Source organism: Ziziphus jujuba, chromosome 6, assembly GCF_031755915.1.
Source record: "Ziziphus jujuba cultivar Dongzao chromosome 6, ASM3175591v1".
Classification (NCBI taxonomy): Eukaryota; Viridiplantae; Streptophyta; class Magnoliopsida; order Rosales; family Rhamnaceae; genus Ziziphus; species Ziziphus jujuba.
Genome location: NC_083384.1, coordinates 9,096,333 through 9,114,183, shown reverse-complemented (window position 1 = coordinate 9,114,183; position 17,851 = coordinate 9,096,333). Strand labels below are relative to the sequence as shown.

Sequence of the window (17,851 nt, the reverse complement as noted above, 5' to 3'; positions counted from 1 at the left end):
TTGGATTGTGGAGCTTCTTGTTTGTGTTTTAAGAGAGCACTAGGTTCTCCTATTACCAAACATAGAGCCTCTTTTTTCCCAGGAGAACTAGTTTCTCCTATTGCCAGTCTTTGTTTCCTACACTGCTTTCTTTTTCTTAAATTGCCGGCCATAGAATTCTTACAGTTACTAGAATTATAGGTCCGACTATTCCATTGGATTAGTATAAGAAATATTTGTTTTCAGCTTTTCTTCTTATTATTGCACCTTCTCATTCATTATTTTATATTTTTTGTTTTTGTTTTTGTTTTTGTTATGGATGGGTTTTCAAACTTGCCAGAACCAATATTCCACAACATAATGTTTTTTCTACCCACAAAAGATGCAAATCATTTGAGCATCTTGAAAGAGGTTTACGATGGAAAACTTTAAAACCTCCTCATAATTATTATTATTATTTTTGTTTAATTATTGTTTGATTAATCTAATCTTATAAAAAGGTTGATATGGGATTGATAACATGAATTTCTTATTTGTTTTTGTTGTTGTCTATTCATGATGTATGTTTTAAATATATGCTTGATCCATGTTGGAATGCCAAGTTTCTTTTCTTTTGTGCAGAGAAAAATAGACAACATAATAAAACTCTTCTTTCATTTTTTATAATATATTATTCCATAAATATTTAATAATAGGATTTATTTTATTTATGTATATTTTCAAATTCAAGAAAAGCATATATATATATATATATATATATAAGACTACTTTCGTACATAACTAGGTTTTATTTGGGGTTTGAAGATCAAAGGAATGCGTTTTTTTATAACTGGGTTCTGTTTTGCTCTGTTTCCCTTTTTTTTTTTTTCCAAAAACAGAGAGCCCGTTGTACCCGATAGTGTAAGTACTGTTGCGCCGTTGTTCAATCGACAGTCTTTTTTTTCCTGTACGTTTTTAGCTTTCTCTTTCTTCAATAACCGGCCATAGTATTCTTTTAGTTATACATATAACTAGAAATTCTTGATTATAGGTCGGACTATTCCATTGCATTAGTATAAGAAGAAATCCGCTGTTTTCAGATTTTCTTTTTATTTTTGCACCTTCTCATTCATCTTTTATATATATATATATATATATTTTTTTTTTTTTGTATGTGCTCTTCTTATAAAAAAAAACACATCCATGGATGGGTTTTCAAAATTCCAGAACCAATAATCACCAAATAATGTCTATTCTGCCCACTGAAGATGCAACCCATATGAGCATTTTGTCAAAAACCTAAACCTTCTACTCTTCATGGCTGCTCTTCCCAATGATGGACATTGATTATGATTTATTTCAAAGGAGTTGTCCATTGGGTGATAAGAGATGTACAGAGTCCTGTTGGATTTATGCTCTTGGAACAAGTTAATCCATGATTAGGAGCTTTGATTAATAATGGATCGTGGGATTTCCAAATTGGCTCATTAAATGACAGAATTCATTTAATTGATTATAAAGATATAGTAAGGAACTCATTAATTGGGCCTAAGGTGTTATGAAACTCTAAGAGGATTAGGGTTAGCAATGTATACTACATATTAGCCTCCAAAAACAAGTTTTGTGAATCTCAGTAGACGATAAAATTTCAGAGTGTTTTTCCAAATTAACTTTCTTTTACCGCAGATCTGTCATTGAGAGAATAGTTTGGAAGGTCCTGCGAAAAAGGTTAATAAAATATAATATGGATAGTGACATAATTTATCACATGTTTTTTTCAATCTCGATCAGACTTCCGCTATATATTTGATTCCAACAAGTCGTTTCTTAGATTTTGTAGTAAGTTCTCTTCAACACTGTGTGCTAACTACTTATCTAGAAAAGCTAAGGTTCATTGGTTCTCATGGTCGTCGTGAGCGTGACAGTAGGTTTAAGAGGATGATAAATTTTGCCTTAGAAAATAATGTCAGCGAGTTGGAGCTAGATTTTCAATTTTACACTCTCTCTGCCACCGGCCATATTTTCTGCCAAATCAATAAACTCTTTGACACTGAAAAATATTAAATTAGAGTCTCGGCATTTGATCTTACGCTATCCTTGTGTGGTGGAATTCAGTCTCATTAATTGCAGCGGCTTCAAAACTGTTATCTTGGCCTCTAATGCTAAACTTAAAGCTCTAAGAATAGAAGGCTGCTACGATATCAAACACATTCACATTGAATCACCTGCTCTATGCCTTGAATCCATTTCGTCCATAATGTATTAGAGCTTGCTTCTCTAAAGTTAAAAAATCCTACTCTGCATCCAAGAAGTTGATCAAGTTTCATCTTGAATATCTAAAAACTTTTGAGCTTTGTTCTGTATACTTTGATAAAGCCTCATCTGCTGGACCTCTTGAAATTGACATAGGTAGTAGAGTTTTTTTAAATTTTTGATAAATTATATACAGTGAAATAATGATGATCTTGCATTACACAGAGAGAAGAGAAGAGAAGAGAAGAGAAGAGCAAGAGAAAGAGGAGAGTGCTGTTGGGAATTTTGTTGTTTTGTTGTTGTTGTTGTTTTTTTTTTTTTTTTTTTTTGTGTTATTGGCTTGAAAAAAAAAAAAGAAACTGTGATGTAAAGGTTGAGATCGGCTGAGAATGGAGAAGTTTGAAGAGATGGCCAGCCGAGAAGAGAGAAGAGGGGAAAGAGAGGGCCAGCCGGAAGGGAGAACTGAAGGGGGGAAGAGATGGGGGATACACAGAGAGAAGAGAAGAGAAGAGAAGGGAGAGGGCCGAAATTGGGAATTTTTTTTTTTTTTTTTTTTGTTGGTTGTTATTGGCTTAAAAAAAAAAAGTGAATGAGAGGGGGAGGGTCGAAATTGAGGAAATAAAATGTGAATGATAATGCATGAATGAATGTGCAGAAATGATTGATTGTTTGATTTTTTTTTTTCAAAATATTAATCGAGTAGGATATCGAAAGTATAGGAAAAAAATTTGAAATGAAAAAAATAATAAGTTTACAACTGTGAATTCACATGTTCGACTGAGATTCCAATTGTGTATTCAATTGGTCAAATGAGCTCACATAATCCTCATAGAGATTACGATATTGATATCTTCAATCATTTCATGTCTCAAAATGAATGTTATACTCCTCATTAGATAAATCCACACTATCCTCCACTTGGACAATTGGTTGGGATTGATAGAGAAAGATATACTTGGCACATCCACAATTATATGGAAAATTTCTCTAATATGATGAGTTGGAATGCCTATTGTTATACACGTGAAACATTAAGATATGATCATCAATTTGAAGAACCAATGAATTCTTTTTGGTATTAATAATGTATTAGGGATTATATTTGAGAATTTCTTATATTCTACTATTATCTGTTAAATTTTCTATATTTTGGTGTGAATTAACTTTATATTTTATTCACTTATAAATAATTTGTTATATTTATAAAATATTTTATGATTATTTTATTCTAATTATTGTATTTTTATATAATTTTATTATATTAATTATCTCATATATAAAATATTGTATTCTAAATTAAAAATTTACAGTTTCCATAACTTTATCGATATTTCCATCGATATTTCCGTAAAATTATACCCTTGAAATTTCCATCGACATCGATATTTTCTTCACTGTGTATAACTAGGTTTTATTTAGATTTTGAAGATCAAAATAATGCCTTAGTTGTTTATAACCGGGTTATGTTATGCTGGCTCTTGTTTTTGCCTATCCCTTTTTTTCTTTCCCCTTTTTATTCAACTCTTAACTCTGTCATTCTTTCATACATGTGTACCTGTCTCTTTCTTCATTATGCCATAGAAATCTTCTTATAGGTTGGATACTATTCCATTGGATTATTAGAAGAAATCCCAAGATTTTCCTATTTTCTTTTTGCACCTTCTCAATTTCATTCGTTTTATTTTTTTTATTTATTTTTGTTTTTATTTCTATGTTTCTGGGAAACGAGCAAGATTTTTTTTTTTAATTCTTTTATTTCAAATCCATTTTATGTTTTGTCACAATGGGAGAAAGTGTACAATCTTCCATGGATAAGTTCTCAAACCTACCAGAACCCATAATCCACCACATAATGTCTCTTCTACCCACTAAAGATGTAACCCGTATGAGCATTTTGTCAAAATTCTTCTATTTGTCATGGTGGTCCTTCCCAACAATGGACTTGTTGGTTTTTCTCCATAATAATAAGAATAATTAAAATAATAATAATAATAATGGTCCACATTTATTCCATCCTCATGAACAATTTTTGTTATTCCATAACGTTCAAAACATTATGAATTTATCACCCATTAACTGCACACATCGGAACAGCTTTGTGATGGGCAGAGCATGCATAAAGGTTGTGCATAATATGTTTTCGGGTCCGTAAGCCTACTTTCTCAATTCATCAGTTTAGAGAGAGATAAGGTTTAGAAGACCTTTATAATATCCTTGAGTGTTTACGAGACAACGGCAATGGCTGGAGGTATGTTTTTCAATCCAATTTTTAATTCTGCATTGATTTAATTGCTATATAGAAATGTTGAGCATGTTTAGATCGATATATTTTTTCTTACATTTGGTGTCAGAGCATTGTTTACCTCTACCTTATTCGTTGTTGCTCTCTGCGTTTTGTTCAGTATAATGCCTTAATTGAGTTTAGTTTTTTTTGTAGAATCAAATTTTTGTTTTAGATGTGTTTTATTAAATAAAAACATCATAAATTATTAGGAAATTGAATTATGAGTTTTTTGATATAAAATATGCAATTTTTGGACATTGGAATCTTGAGGAACCATCGGGTTTCTATTCAGGTCTCAACCGGGTTGAAAACGGGTCAATTTGATCTGTCTGGAGGTTGAAGACAACTCAAGCGACGAGTTGTTTTGGTTTACGATTTATGTTGTATTTATTTATGTGTTACGTTTTATTTATTTATACCACATGGGTACTTTATTAAAGAAATGTTATTTCAATTTCAATAAATTACTTAAATGATTGTTTTAAATTATTTATTTTGTTAATTGTATGTGCATATTTTGGTACTCATATGCACACAATATTAAGTTGGGTAATTTATACACATTAAAATAAATAAATAAATAAATAAAAATAAAAATAAAATTGATTAAAGAGCTTAAATGTTCTAATTATTGTATGTAGATATTATTTATTTATTTTTGTGTGTATAAAATTTGTTGTTGATATATATGCAAAATTCAATTATATAATATTTATGCATATATATATATTTATTGAATTTATTTGCATTACTTATGTTTTTTATGCAAATATTTAGTTCATTATTGTGAATTGGTTAATGAAGGTGATCCATATGATTTTAATTAATTAGAGATTAGCCACAGCATCTTTAATTAATTAGGATTATATATTAAGTTTAAGGATCACATTATAACATTAGTTGTAGTTAATCATATGTGATATAATAAAATCTGTTCACAGGAATTTTGTTATATTTGTATGTTTAATTAGAATAAAATATCAAATTATATTTCTTCATCTACCCACAGGAATTAAGAAAATGAGCATAATTTGATAGTTTTATCATGAGGCAATTATTAAAAGAATCTAATTGAATAGGACTTTCACCCACAGGTAAGTTTTATGTCACTAGGTTTATTAATTTAAAGCATGATTTACATTGGTAAAACATGAAATTGTTGTTTGTAGTCTCAAAATTATAAGTAATGAGCATGTATGTTTTAAATATTGCAGTTATTCAACCTGTTAATTTCTCTGATATGAAATGCGATATTCCTGAACTTAAGGGTGACAACTATAAGGTTTGAAAGGAGAGGATTCTCCTTCATTTAGGGTGGATGGACATTGACTATGCCATTAGGAAAGATGAACCTCCTAAGATTATTGAAACTAGCACTCCAGACCAAGTTGGTCTTTATGAAAAATGGGAGCGATCTAATCACCTTTTAGTCATGTTCATAAAGACCAAAATATCTACTGCTATTAGGGCTTCTGTCGAGCAATATAGCAATGTTCGAGAATTGCTGAAGGCAATTGATGCTCAATTTGTGATTTCAGACAAGGCATTAGTAAGCACCTTAGTCATGCAATTCTCATCCATAAAGCTCACCGGGATTAGAGGCGTGCATGATCATATCATGCGCATGAGGGATATAGCAGCTCAACTGAAAGTGTTGGAAGTTGAAATGTCAGAAACTTTCTTGGTTCACTACATTCTGTGCACTCTGCCCTAGCAGTATGGTCCTTTTAAGATCTCTTATAACACATATAAGGACAAATGGTCAATTAATGAGCTGATGATCATGTGTGTACAAGAGGAGGGAAGGTTGGCAATGGAAGAGGGTGAGAAAGTGAACTTGATAGTTCCAGGAAAGAAAAGGTATCAAGCCAAACAAAAGGGAAAAAGTAATATTCCTCCCCAGTCGGACATCAAGAAGGAGTTAAAGTGCTTCTTTTGTAAGAAGAAGGGGCACATAAAGAAAAATTGCTCCAAGTTCAAGAAGTGGCTTGACAAGAAAGCTACTCAACTTTCATTTATTTGTTATGAATCCAATATGATAGATGTTAATTATAACACTTGGTGGATTGACTCTGGTACTTCAATCCACATGACCAATTCCTTGCAGGGATTACATGACTTGTGGAAGCCAGTGGGAAGTGAGCAAAGCATCTACTCTGGAAATAAGACACCCTCACATGTAGAGGCTGTTGGAACGTGCAAGCTAGTTTTAAGTAGTGGTTTCATTTTGTCTTTAAAAAGAACTTTTTATGTTCCTGGTTTTTCTAGAAATTTGATTTCTGTTTCCAGACTTGTATCAGTTGGATATTCGTTTAATTTTTTAGATTCTAGTTTTAGTATGTCTAATAAATCTGAAATTGTTGGTTATGGTACTTTATCTTATAATCTTTTTCATCTTAATTTACAAAATGATGACAAGTATGCTATTATGCACATTCATGGAAATGTTGGTATTAAACGATGTGTTGTGAATGAGAAATCCTCTATGATATGGCATCGGAGATTGGGACATATCTCCATTGATAAAATTAAAAGGTTGGTAAATGATGAGGTACTTAGTACTTTAAATTTTACTGGTTTTGAGACTTGTATAAGCTGCATTAAGGGCAAGCAGACTAACAAGTCAAAGAACGGTGTCAAGAGGATTTCTGAATTGTTGGAAATCATTCATACAGATATTTGTAGTCCAGAAATGGATGTATACCATGATAAGTACTTTATCTCTTTCATAGATGACTACTCACGAGACATGTATCTTTACTTGCTTAATAACAAAAACAAAGCACTAGATGCTTTTAAGGTGTTTAAGGCTGAAGTAGAGAAACAATACAGAAAGCAAATAAAAATCGTGAGATCAGATAGAGGTGGAGAATACTATGGTGGATACACTGAGAATGGACAAGCACTTGGTTTTTTTGCGAAGTTTCTTCAAGAACATGGGATAGTTGCTCAAAACACTATGCCTGGTTCTCCAGACCAAAATGGTGTTGCGAAAAGAAGAAACGAACTTTATTGGACATGGTGAGGAGTATGCAAAGTAATTTGAAACTCCCTGAATTCTTATGGACTGAAGTTGTAAAGACTGCTGTGTACATATTAAATTGAGTTCCAACCAAAGCTATCCAAAGGACACCACTTGAGTTATTCAAAGGTTGGAAACCAAGTTTGCGACATGTACATGTTTGGGGATGTCCATCTGAGATGAGAGTTTATAATCCACAGGAAAAGAAGTTGGACCCGAAGACCATAAGTGGGTATTTCGTTGGATATGCTAAAAGGTTTAAGGGCTATAAATTTTACTATCCATCTCATAGCACTAGATTTGTGGAATCAAGAAATGCAAAATTTCTTGAAAATGACTTGATTAATGGGAGTGATAACTTTCGGGATATAGTCTCTGAAAAGGATCACTATGAAAGTTAACCCTCTGGTTCAAATGATAGATCGATTGTCATTCACACCTCTCAAGAACTAACAGGTGTTAGACAATCAACTATTGAAGTTCCACAAGTTGTTATTGATCCAGTAGATCAAGTTGTTAATAAGGAATAATAAGTTCCTCAAGAGAATGATGAAGCAACATTAAGAAGATCTACAAGAGTTAGAAAAATAGCAATACCGAGTGATTATATTGTGTATCTGTAAGAATCGGATTCCGAGTGATTATATTGTGTATATGCAAGAATCAGATTACAACATTGGAGCAAAAAATGATCCTGAAACATTTTTACAAGCCATGAGTTCTCAGGAATCTGACTTGTGGTATAATGCCATGAAAGAAGAGATGGATTCTATAGCATCTAATAAAGTCTGGGATCTTGTCAAGTTGCCTGATGGTGTAGAAGCCATTGGATGTAAAAGGGTCTTTAAGACAAAGAAAGACTCACAAGATAACATTAAAAGACATAAAGTAAGACTTGTTGCCAAAGGATTCACTCAAAGGGAAGGAATCAATTATACGGAGACATTTTCTCCTATATCTAAGAAAGATTCTCTTCATATAATTATGGCATTGGTAGCTCATTTTGATTTCAAGTTACATCAAATGGATGTGAAAACGGCATTCCCCAATGGTGATCTAGAGGAAGAAATTTATATGAAACAACTAGAAGGATTCTTCTCTAGCAATGGTGAGCACTTAATCTGCAAGCTTAATAAATCCATCTATGGATTAAAACAAGCGTCCCGTCAATGGAATCTAAAATTCCATGATGTCATCACTTCATTTAATTTGAAGAGAACGTCATGGATCAGTGTATATACCAAAAGATCAGTGGGAGCAAAATCTGTTTTCTTGTGCTATGTGTGGATGATATTTTACTTGCAACTAATGACAAGGGTTGTTATATGAGGTGAAGTAATTTCTCTCAAAGAACTTTGATATGAAGGATATGGGTGAGGCATCTTATGTCATTGGCATTAAGATTCATAGAGAAAGATCTCGAGGCATTTTGGGATTGTCTCAAGAAACCTATATCAATAAAGTTTTAGAAAGATTTTGCATGAAGGATTGTTCACCAAGTATAGCACCCATTGTAAAGGGTGACAGATTCAATTTGAATTAGTGCTCGAAAAATAATTTCAAACGGGAACAAGTGAAAGCTATTTCATATGCTTCAGCTGTTGGAAGTCTTATGTATGCTTAGGTCTGCACCAGACCTGATAGTGCATTTGCTGTTGGAATGCTGGGGAGATATCAGAGTAATCCAGGTGTTGACCATTGAAGAGCTGCAAAGAAGGTGATGAGATATCTTCAAGGGATAAAAGATTACATGCTCATGTATAGACGGACTGATAATCTAGAAGTGATCGGCTATTCCGATGTAGATTTTGCTGGCTGTGTTGATTCAAAAAAATAAACATCTGGTTATATTTTCATGCTTGCTAGTGGAGCTATGTCTAGGAGAAGTGTGAAGCAGACTTTGACTGCTGCCTCCACTATGGAGGCTGAGTTCGTATCTTGTTTTGAGGCTACCTCGCATGGTGTATGGTTGTAGAGTTTCATTTCTGGCCTTAGAGTTGTGGATTCCATTTCTAGGCCATTGAGATTGTACTGTGACAATTCAGCTGCGGTATTTATGGTTAAGAACAATAAAAGTGGTAGTCGAAGTAAACACATCGACATCAAATACTTAGACATAAGAGAATGTGTTAAAGAGAATAAAGTGGTCATAGAGCACATTAGCACTTAATTGATGATTGTCGATCCTTTAACTAAAAGCATACCACTAAAGAATTTTAAGGATCATGTAATTCATATGGGACTTGGTTCCATAATGTGATTTTCGATATACGTACATTAATTGTTTTAATGGAACTCTTATTTAGTTGATGTTTTCTCATTTACGTTCTGTGCACATATTTGTATATTCATTTATTTATTTATAATTGAGAAATATCATTTGATTTGGACCTAGAATAAACATAGGGTTTATTTATTAAGATATATGGGATAGTGTTTAAAGAGACATGATGCATTGTGATACATGGAAGATAATATTTGTTTTTAGAGAACCTATCGCCATGATTCGTGCATTGTATTTCTTGCTATGGTAAACGATGGAATATATGGACCGAGTGGGAGAATGTTGGTTTTTCTCCATAATGATAATAATAATTAAAATAATAATAATAATAATGGTCCACATTTATTCCATCCTTATGAACAATTTTTGTTATTCCATAACGTTCAAAACGTTATGAATTTATCACCCATTAACTGCACACATTAGAACGGCTCTGTGATGGGCAGAGCACGCATAAAGGTTGTGCATACTATGTTTTCGAGTCCGTAAGCCTACTTTCTCAATTCAGAAAAATACACCATTATTTTAGAGAGAGATAAGGTTTAAAAGACCTTTATAATATCCACATCGGTTGGAAAGGGGAACGAAGCACGCCTTATAAGGTGGTGTGGATACCTTTTCTGTACGATGTGTTTTGACAAAACCTTAAGGGCTGGATTGTAAGAGAATTCCACAGGCCCAAAGAGGACAATATCGGATGTGGGTGGTCTGGGCTGTTACAGATGGTATCAGAGCCGGACCCGGATAGGTGTGCCAGTGAGGATGCTGGGCCCCAAGGGGGATGTATTGTGAGATCCCACATTAGTTGGAAAAGGGAACGAAGAATGCCTTATAAGAGGGGGTGGATACCTTTTCCTTGAGAGGCCTTTTAAAACTGTGCGGGCTGGGCCCAAAGCGGACAATATCTCATGCGGGTGGACTGGACTGTTACAGAAAACCTTGAGGGCTGGGTTGTAAGAGGATTCCTCGGGTCCAAAGAGGACAATATCTGCATGCGGGTGGTCTGGGCTGGGCTGTTACATATGGTATCAGAGCTAGTACCCGGATCGGTGTGCGAGCGAGGACGCTGGGCCCCAAGAGGAGAGGATTGTGAAGTGCCACATCGGTTGGAAAGGGGAACGAAGCACGCCTTATAAGGTGGTGTGGATACCTTTCCTGTACGATACGTTTTGATAAAACCTTGACGGCTAGGATGTAAGAGGATTCCTCAGGCCCGAAGAGGACAATATTGAATGCAGGTGGTTTGGGCTGTTACAAACCCGCATGTAGATATTGTCCGCTTTGGGCCTGGGAAATCCTCTTACAATCCCTACCTGCTAGTCCCACTGGCCCGGGCCTCTCAGGCCCAACCGAGATATTGTCCGCTTTGGAAGCTAGGTGGTGAGCCCAATCCTACCCCTCACGGTTTTACTTTCCCTCATGGGAACGTGTCTTAGTGGTTAGGGGAATCCTCTTCCAACCCCTACCTGCCAGTCCCACTGGCCCAAAGAGGATAATATCTCATGTGGGTGGTTTGAGCTGTCACACAGGAGGTACGTTTTTTGATCCAATTTTTAATTCTGCATTGATCTAATTGCTTTATAGAAATGTTGAGCATGTTTAGATCGATATAGTTTTTCTTATAGGACTTTGATTATTCTTTAATCAAAGGGAGTTCTATGTGGGATGGGAAATATATAATTTCCTTCTTTGATTTCCTAGCAAGCAGCCTCATGAAGATGCAGCTGAAAACTAGCCTAGAAAAGATGAGATTCTATGGTTTTCCTTGTTACAAGGGTGAATATTGGTTTCTTAGGATGATAAACTTTTCCATTCAAAATAATGTCAAAGAGCTAGAGCTACAATTTCCAAGATTACCTGGAATAACATATTGGCTGCCACAGGTGATATTTTCAGTTAAATCAATCAAAATTTTGATAATGAAAGAGGCGTGTTCAATGTCTCAGGATTTGATCTTGAGCTGTCCTTGTTTGGAGAATTTCAATCTCATTAATTTCCACGGATACAAAAGTGTTACTTTTGCCTCTAATGCTAAACTACTTAAAGATATAAGAATTGAAGGTTACTTAGGCATCAAACACATTCACTTTGAATCAACTGCTCTATGCCTTGAATCCTTTTCGTGTTGTGGTAATGAATTAGACCTATCTTACGGACGTGAACCTTTAATTTTCAATGTTAGCAGCTCCACTACTCCGAATCTCAAACATCTAAAGTTAAGAAGGCAAGGCATACCAGATGGATTAATCGAAAGTGGACATGTTGAATTTCCTTATCTCGAGACTCTCAAGATATACAATTCTGCTCTGCATCCAAGAAGTTGATCAAGTTTCGTCTTGAACATCTAAAATCTTTGGAGTTTTGTTATGATAAAGTTGAGATCCATGTATCATCTGATGGACTTCCTCCTCCTGAAATTGATATAAGCAGGTGTCCAAATCTCAAACATGTTGAATTTCAAGGAAAAGATTTACCATATAGATGGATTAGAAATAGCTTCTATGAATTATGTTTTCTTGAGACTTTAAAACTAGAAGGCTGTTCTGCATCCAAGGAGATCAAATTTCATTTTGAATGTCTAAAAACTTTGGAGTTGCAATTGAGAAATGTTGATCAAGTTGACATCGAGGCCCCAAGTATGTTTAGCTTCACATACAGATCATCATCAGCATCATCCAATACAGGACCTCCTGAAATTGACATAAGCAGCAGCTTTACAGGTCTCAAACATCTGCAAGTTCATGGAAAATATATACCAGAGACATGGGTTAAGCAAAACTTCTCTCAATTTCTTTCTCTTCAGATGTTGGAGTTACTTGATTGCAGAGAAATGAAGAAAATAAAGATTAGTCTTAAGAATCTAATGAGTTTGAAGTTGAGTTCTTGTAGAGAATTATCTCAACTTAAGATTGAACCTCCAAATTTGGTTTCAATCTCATATAAAGGGACACTTGATATTATTCATGCACCTTAAATAATTATCACCTCCAAAGCTAAGCTTTATATTAGGCTCAATTTCAACTACTCTCAACTTGATCATAACTATTATATCAGTTTGAGGAATTTTATGGAACGGTTCGCTCAACATTGCCAAACATTAGCACTGCATTGCAGTACTCGTGATGATGGTGTATGTATGCATTACTTATTTTGTATGCATGGATATCTTAATTTTTTATTACTCTTTTAAGTATTTTCTCTTACTTTTTGTTTGTTTGTTTCTGTGGAAAAAAAGGAAAAAGATAAAAAAAAAAAAAAAGGCATGCCAGAGAGTATATATATCCATAAGAGTTGAGAAAGGTTTTGGATCCTCCATTATATAACTTGAAGCATCTAGAGGCAGAAATCATTTGGTTAAAGAATTGCATAGTTCCTGTGGAATTGATTGATAGTTTGCTTTGGCTTGCTCCTCATCCAAATACAATCTCTTTCAAGACTATTGTGGAACCACGAGTTCTATCTTTGAAGGTGTATATGCTTTTTGATTGGATATGCAAATTACTTTTTCAGTTACCATATGTATATAATTATCTAGAATTTTTTAAAAAATATATTAATTGTGTTGGATTTCTATAAGTTCTACTCAAATAAAAATGAAGATAATAAACATATATCTTAACAAACTCTCTACTTCTCAATCTAATTTTCTATATTAAAATTTCGCAAAAATACACATACTTACACTTTTTATGAAGTTTGGTGATAGGCACTCTTTATTTTCCTTATTTCATTAAGTTAATCAAATGTTGAAGTGTGTTGTTATTGATTTTGTAGATTCATAACAGAGATGCGAAAATATGGAAAACTGAAATGGAAATTTTATAAATCAAAATTTTACTTAATTAAATTGACATAATTTAAATACTATTTTTATGAAATTCGGTGATAGGCATGCAAATGTTTCATTTCTTTATTTTCATTAGGTTCGTCAAATCTACTTAATTAGTGTATTTTTGTTTATTTTACAGTTTGATTAGAGATATGAAAATTTGGAGAGCTGGAAAGAAGATTTGAAAAGAGTTACAACGGCAAACTTTATTGACCTCGATGAAAAGGCTAGTCTACGGGATTATTTTTCTAAAAATCTGAATATTGAAATTCTATAAAATCTGGGTTATTTTCTTTGTTTGAATTTTATTTTCTAATTTAATTGTTAAGATGCTTGAATAGTTCATGTTTATAAAAAGTTGATGAGGGATTTATTCATTTTAAACTCTTTATTCTTTCTTTCTTATTATTATATATTAAATAAATAAAACTACATAAAACATTGGGTTAATTATTGTTTACTACCATCCAGTTTCAAGGTTTTGCAATTTACTCTTTGTTTTAAAATCCACAACATCTTTGCTAAATGCAGAACATTGACACTGCGTTGCATTAATCCTTTTGTTGTAAGTGTGCACATTACTTTATACATATGGATTACTTAATTTGTTCATGTTACTTTATTAATCTCTTATAATTTTTGTCTGTCTGTTTGTTTTTTTAGAAAGAAAAAACTAGACAATGGTTGGTTTGTCCTGAGAAGTTACGACAGAGTTTTGTTCCTCCATTATATAACTTTAACCATCTGAAGGTAGAATTGGAGTGGTTGGATGATAGTTTACTTGTGGAACTGATTGAGAGATTGCTTTGGCTTGCTCCTCATCCAAATATTATCTCCATGGTTGTGAAATTACAAGTGAAATCTTTGAAGGTATGCTTTTTAATTAGATGCAAATTATTGTTAAATTACTATGCAATTATCTATGATTTTATGTATAAAATTTTGTTATGGTCAGCAACAATGCACATCATAAAGGTATCGTATGTACCGAATTATATATAATTTGATATAATATATTAATATATATCTCATGAATTATATATAATTGTATAATAGATGTCTGTTTTCTTCCATTATATTATAATTATATATATATAGTTTTGATATGGTAAGAAATTTATGGAAATTGACTATGAGAAATAGGCATCTATAGTTTTCAAATCAAAAAAATTATGCAAATTTGACAATTATGGATGTTGTTATTTACAATTCTTTTCAACAAATTTCTTACTATATCATATATATATATATATATGTTCTTAGTTCTATTTATCCAACATATTTCTTGACAATTACTCTTTATCCTCCAAAGTATCCAAACCTAACATTATATATCAAAATTTTACAAAATCCACATATTTTACCACCCTTTTGATAAAATTTGATGGCATCTGGGCATGTAACTGTTCCCTTTCTTTGATTTCATTAAGTTAATGAAATGCTCATTGTGTATTTTGCAGTTTCAATACAATAATGAGACTTCGGAGTGTTGGCCACATGATTTGGAAGAAATTACTTGGGAAAACTTTAATGACAGTGAAAAGATTATTCTAGAGGATTATTTTCTTAAGCTCTTTGAATAATTAAGATTGACACCTTCAATCCTGGATTTAATTATTTTCTTTGTTTAGATTTGATTTTCTAATTTAATTTGTTTTAGTTGGACGGTATACGTCGTATTTATAATATAAAAAGGCTGACGTTGGAATTTGATTCATTTTCCCCACTTGAAATTCCATTTTCTATAGCTGTTGTCGTCTGTTTATGCAAATATTCCATATTCATATAAATGATTTATTTAATGGAAGCAAATCCAATTTGTAAACTCCTTTTTCTAAATGTATTATTAGATAAATATTTCTAAACCCAAAGTACGACAAATAAAAAAACAAGAAAAATACAGTGATAACAAATACTTAAAAGTCAAACAGACTTTTGAATTTGATAGAGCAGGTCTCTAAAAGCATCCAAAGCGGCCATAGAAGCCGATGGGAAACCATGCTCAAATACGGCACGGAGCTCAATGGCACGTCGTTTCACATCCTGATCGGCCATCAATTTCTCAATCCCTTTAATAATTTCGTCTTTCTGAATCTTCTCTGATAAATCCTCTGAAACCATGTACCCAACTTTCAAATACTTCACCACCAGCTTCGCATCATAGTGCTGATCACCTCTAATGGGCCACGCCAAGAATGGGACCCCACGTCCAATGGCTTCCACCGTTGAATTCCATCCACAGTGCGATAGAAATCCACCCGTCGATGGATGGCTCAGTATCAGCAACTGTGGAGCCCATCCGCGTATGATCAAACCCCTGTCGCCCACACGGCTCTCCAAGCCGTGAGGATAATAGCCTTCTCTGTCTTTGTCCGCACCTGGTTGATCCGGTAACGGTGGTGGACCCGGTCTGCCTGAACCGGGTTGGATCACCCATATGAATGGTTGGGTCGAGGCCTCCAATGCACCAGCTAATTGTTCGTATTCCTCTGTGGTTGGACCCACCTCAGTGCCGAATGCAATGTATAGCACAGAACCACGTGGCTTCGAATCTAGCCATTGGATTACTTCATCTTCGGTGACGTTTGATCGTCGATTCGTTCGGAATTCACGGTCGTGGAGGATCGAACCGGCTGATTTCCAGTACTGTTCGGGCAAAAGAGGACCCACACCTAATACCGGTACTCCCTTCTGATTGGCTATGTAATCGATGAATGGACGTTCCAGATCATCGCAGGTGTTGATCATCATCGCGATTGATCCCTTCGCTTCTTCCACCCACGGTGGTGGGTGATCACCATGTTCAGGTGGGCCCCCTTTTTCCGGGCCATGCCCACCAGGAGGCGGTGGGCCGTGCCCACCCGGAGGCGGTGGGCCGTGCCCATCCGGAGGTGGTGGGCCGTACGCACCCGGAGGTGGTGGGCCACCACCACCATGGGGCGGTGGTGGTGGTGGGCCATGAGGCCGTTGTTTAATGTCGGAATACCTAATGGCCATTTCTTCGGGTAGACCAGGAAGCAAACGGGTCTCACCCGGTTTGATATCCAGCGGGCGGGCCTTCCACATAGCGTACTCCATTGCGGCGGAGCAAGCACCGGAGGTGAAGAACGCAACCGTTGGGATATTGAATTTCTTGAAGACGTCGGCCGTCCAACCCATCATGACGTCCAGGACAACGCAAACGGGTCGAGGTACCGGATCCTGGTTTTCGGGTTGGGAGGAAAGGAGGTTTTCGAAGGCAGTATTTATGGGGTTGTGGTGGTGGGGCGGGTGATAACCGGGTTGTGGCGGAGGTGGTGGAGCAGAGGGGATTTCAAAGATTTGGACATGTGGGTATTGGCGAAGAGAGGAAGGTATGGAGGATGAGAGATTTGAAGGAATAACGAGAGTGGTATTGAATTTTCTAGAGGCTATCTGTTTGCAGAGCTCCATGCTGGGCAAGAGATGGCCTTGCCCGAAGAAGGGCACTACCCAAATCTCGTTCGACATCTCTGTAATTCTGGTCGATTTGATTGGTTTAACTTGGTTTTCTGGGTTGTGGAGAATTTATAGAGAGAAGGAAATTGAGTTGAAACGGAGAATACTTAAGGAGGAAGGAAGAGATTTTTGATGGAAAAAGGGCAGAGTTAGTGGTACAGAGACTGTTGGATTTGTCGGAGGGCTAGAGAGGGCTTTGGGCTTTTTGACTGTTAGGTTGAGACCTAGAAGAAGACAATTAGGTAGTTTATGATGCATTCGTCGGCAAAGATTGAAATTCTGAAACACGCAAAAGTTAGTCGGTCGGAGCCTCAGCTAAAGGACAATAGCCAAATGCCTATGACCTATGACATGACAGTATTTTTTTTTGGTAAATATATGACATGAAAGTTGGATGTGTCGGGGATCAATAGTGGTGTTTGTAGGGCAGGTTTGACTCCTAGGATTTATAAGGTGCATAATTACTCGTAACCATAGCTTAGCTGGGTTTTTATATCCAAAATAAATAAAAGGTACAAGAACGGGGCTTAATTTGTAGGATTTCCAACGCAATAGCAGATACAAAAATGGTTGGATTCGTCTTCCCATTGCCAAGAAAATGCTCATGTTCTTATGACACCAACTTGCCTGGTAAAAATTTTTTGATCAGTGATTTGAAGTGTGGGGGTATCCATTTGCCACTTTTCACTCCCACTAGTTTATGTCTTACCCATTTAAAGCATAAATACATCAAGAAATATCCTT

The 17,851-nt window shown here is 34.9% G+C and overlaps 1 protein-coding gene across 1 annotated transcript; it reads right to left on the bottom strand.

Annotated features, from left to right (window-relative positions):
• Positions 1-15,447: 15,447 nt before the first annotated feature.
• LOC107434384 (scopoletin glucosyltransferase) lies at positions 15,448-17,590 on the bottom strand. The gene has a single exon (XM_016045849.4). It carries the CDS (start codon positions 17,117-17,119, stop codon positions 15,554-15,556), a length of 1,566 nt encoding a protein of 521 aa, XP_015901335.3. The 5' UTR covers positions 17,120-17,590; the 3' UTR covers positions 15,448-15,553.
• Positions 17,591-17,851: the final 261 nt, after the last annotated feature.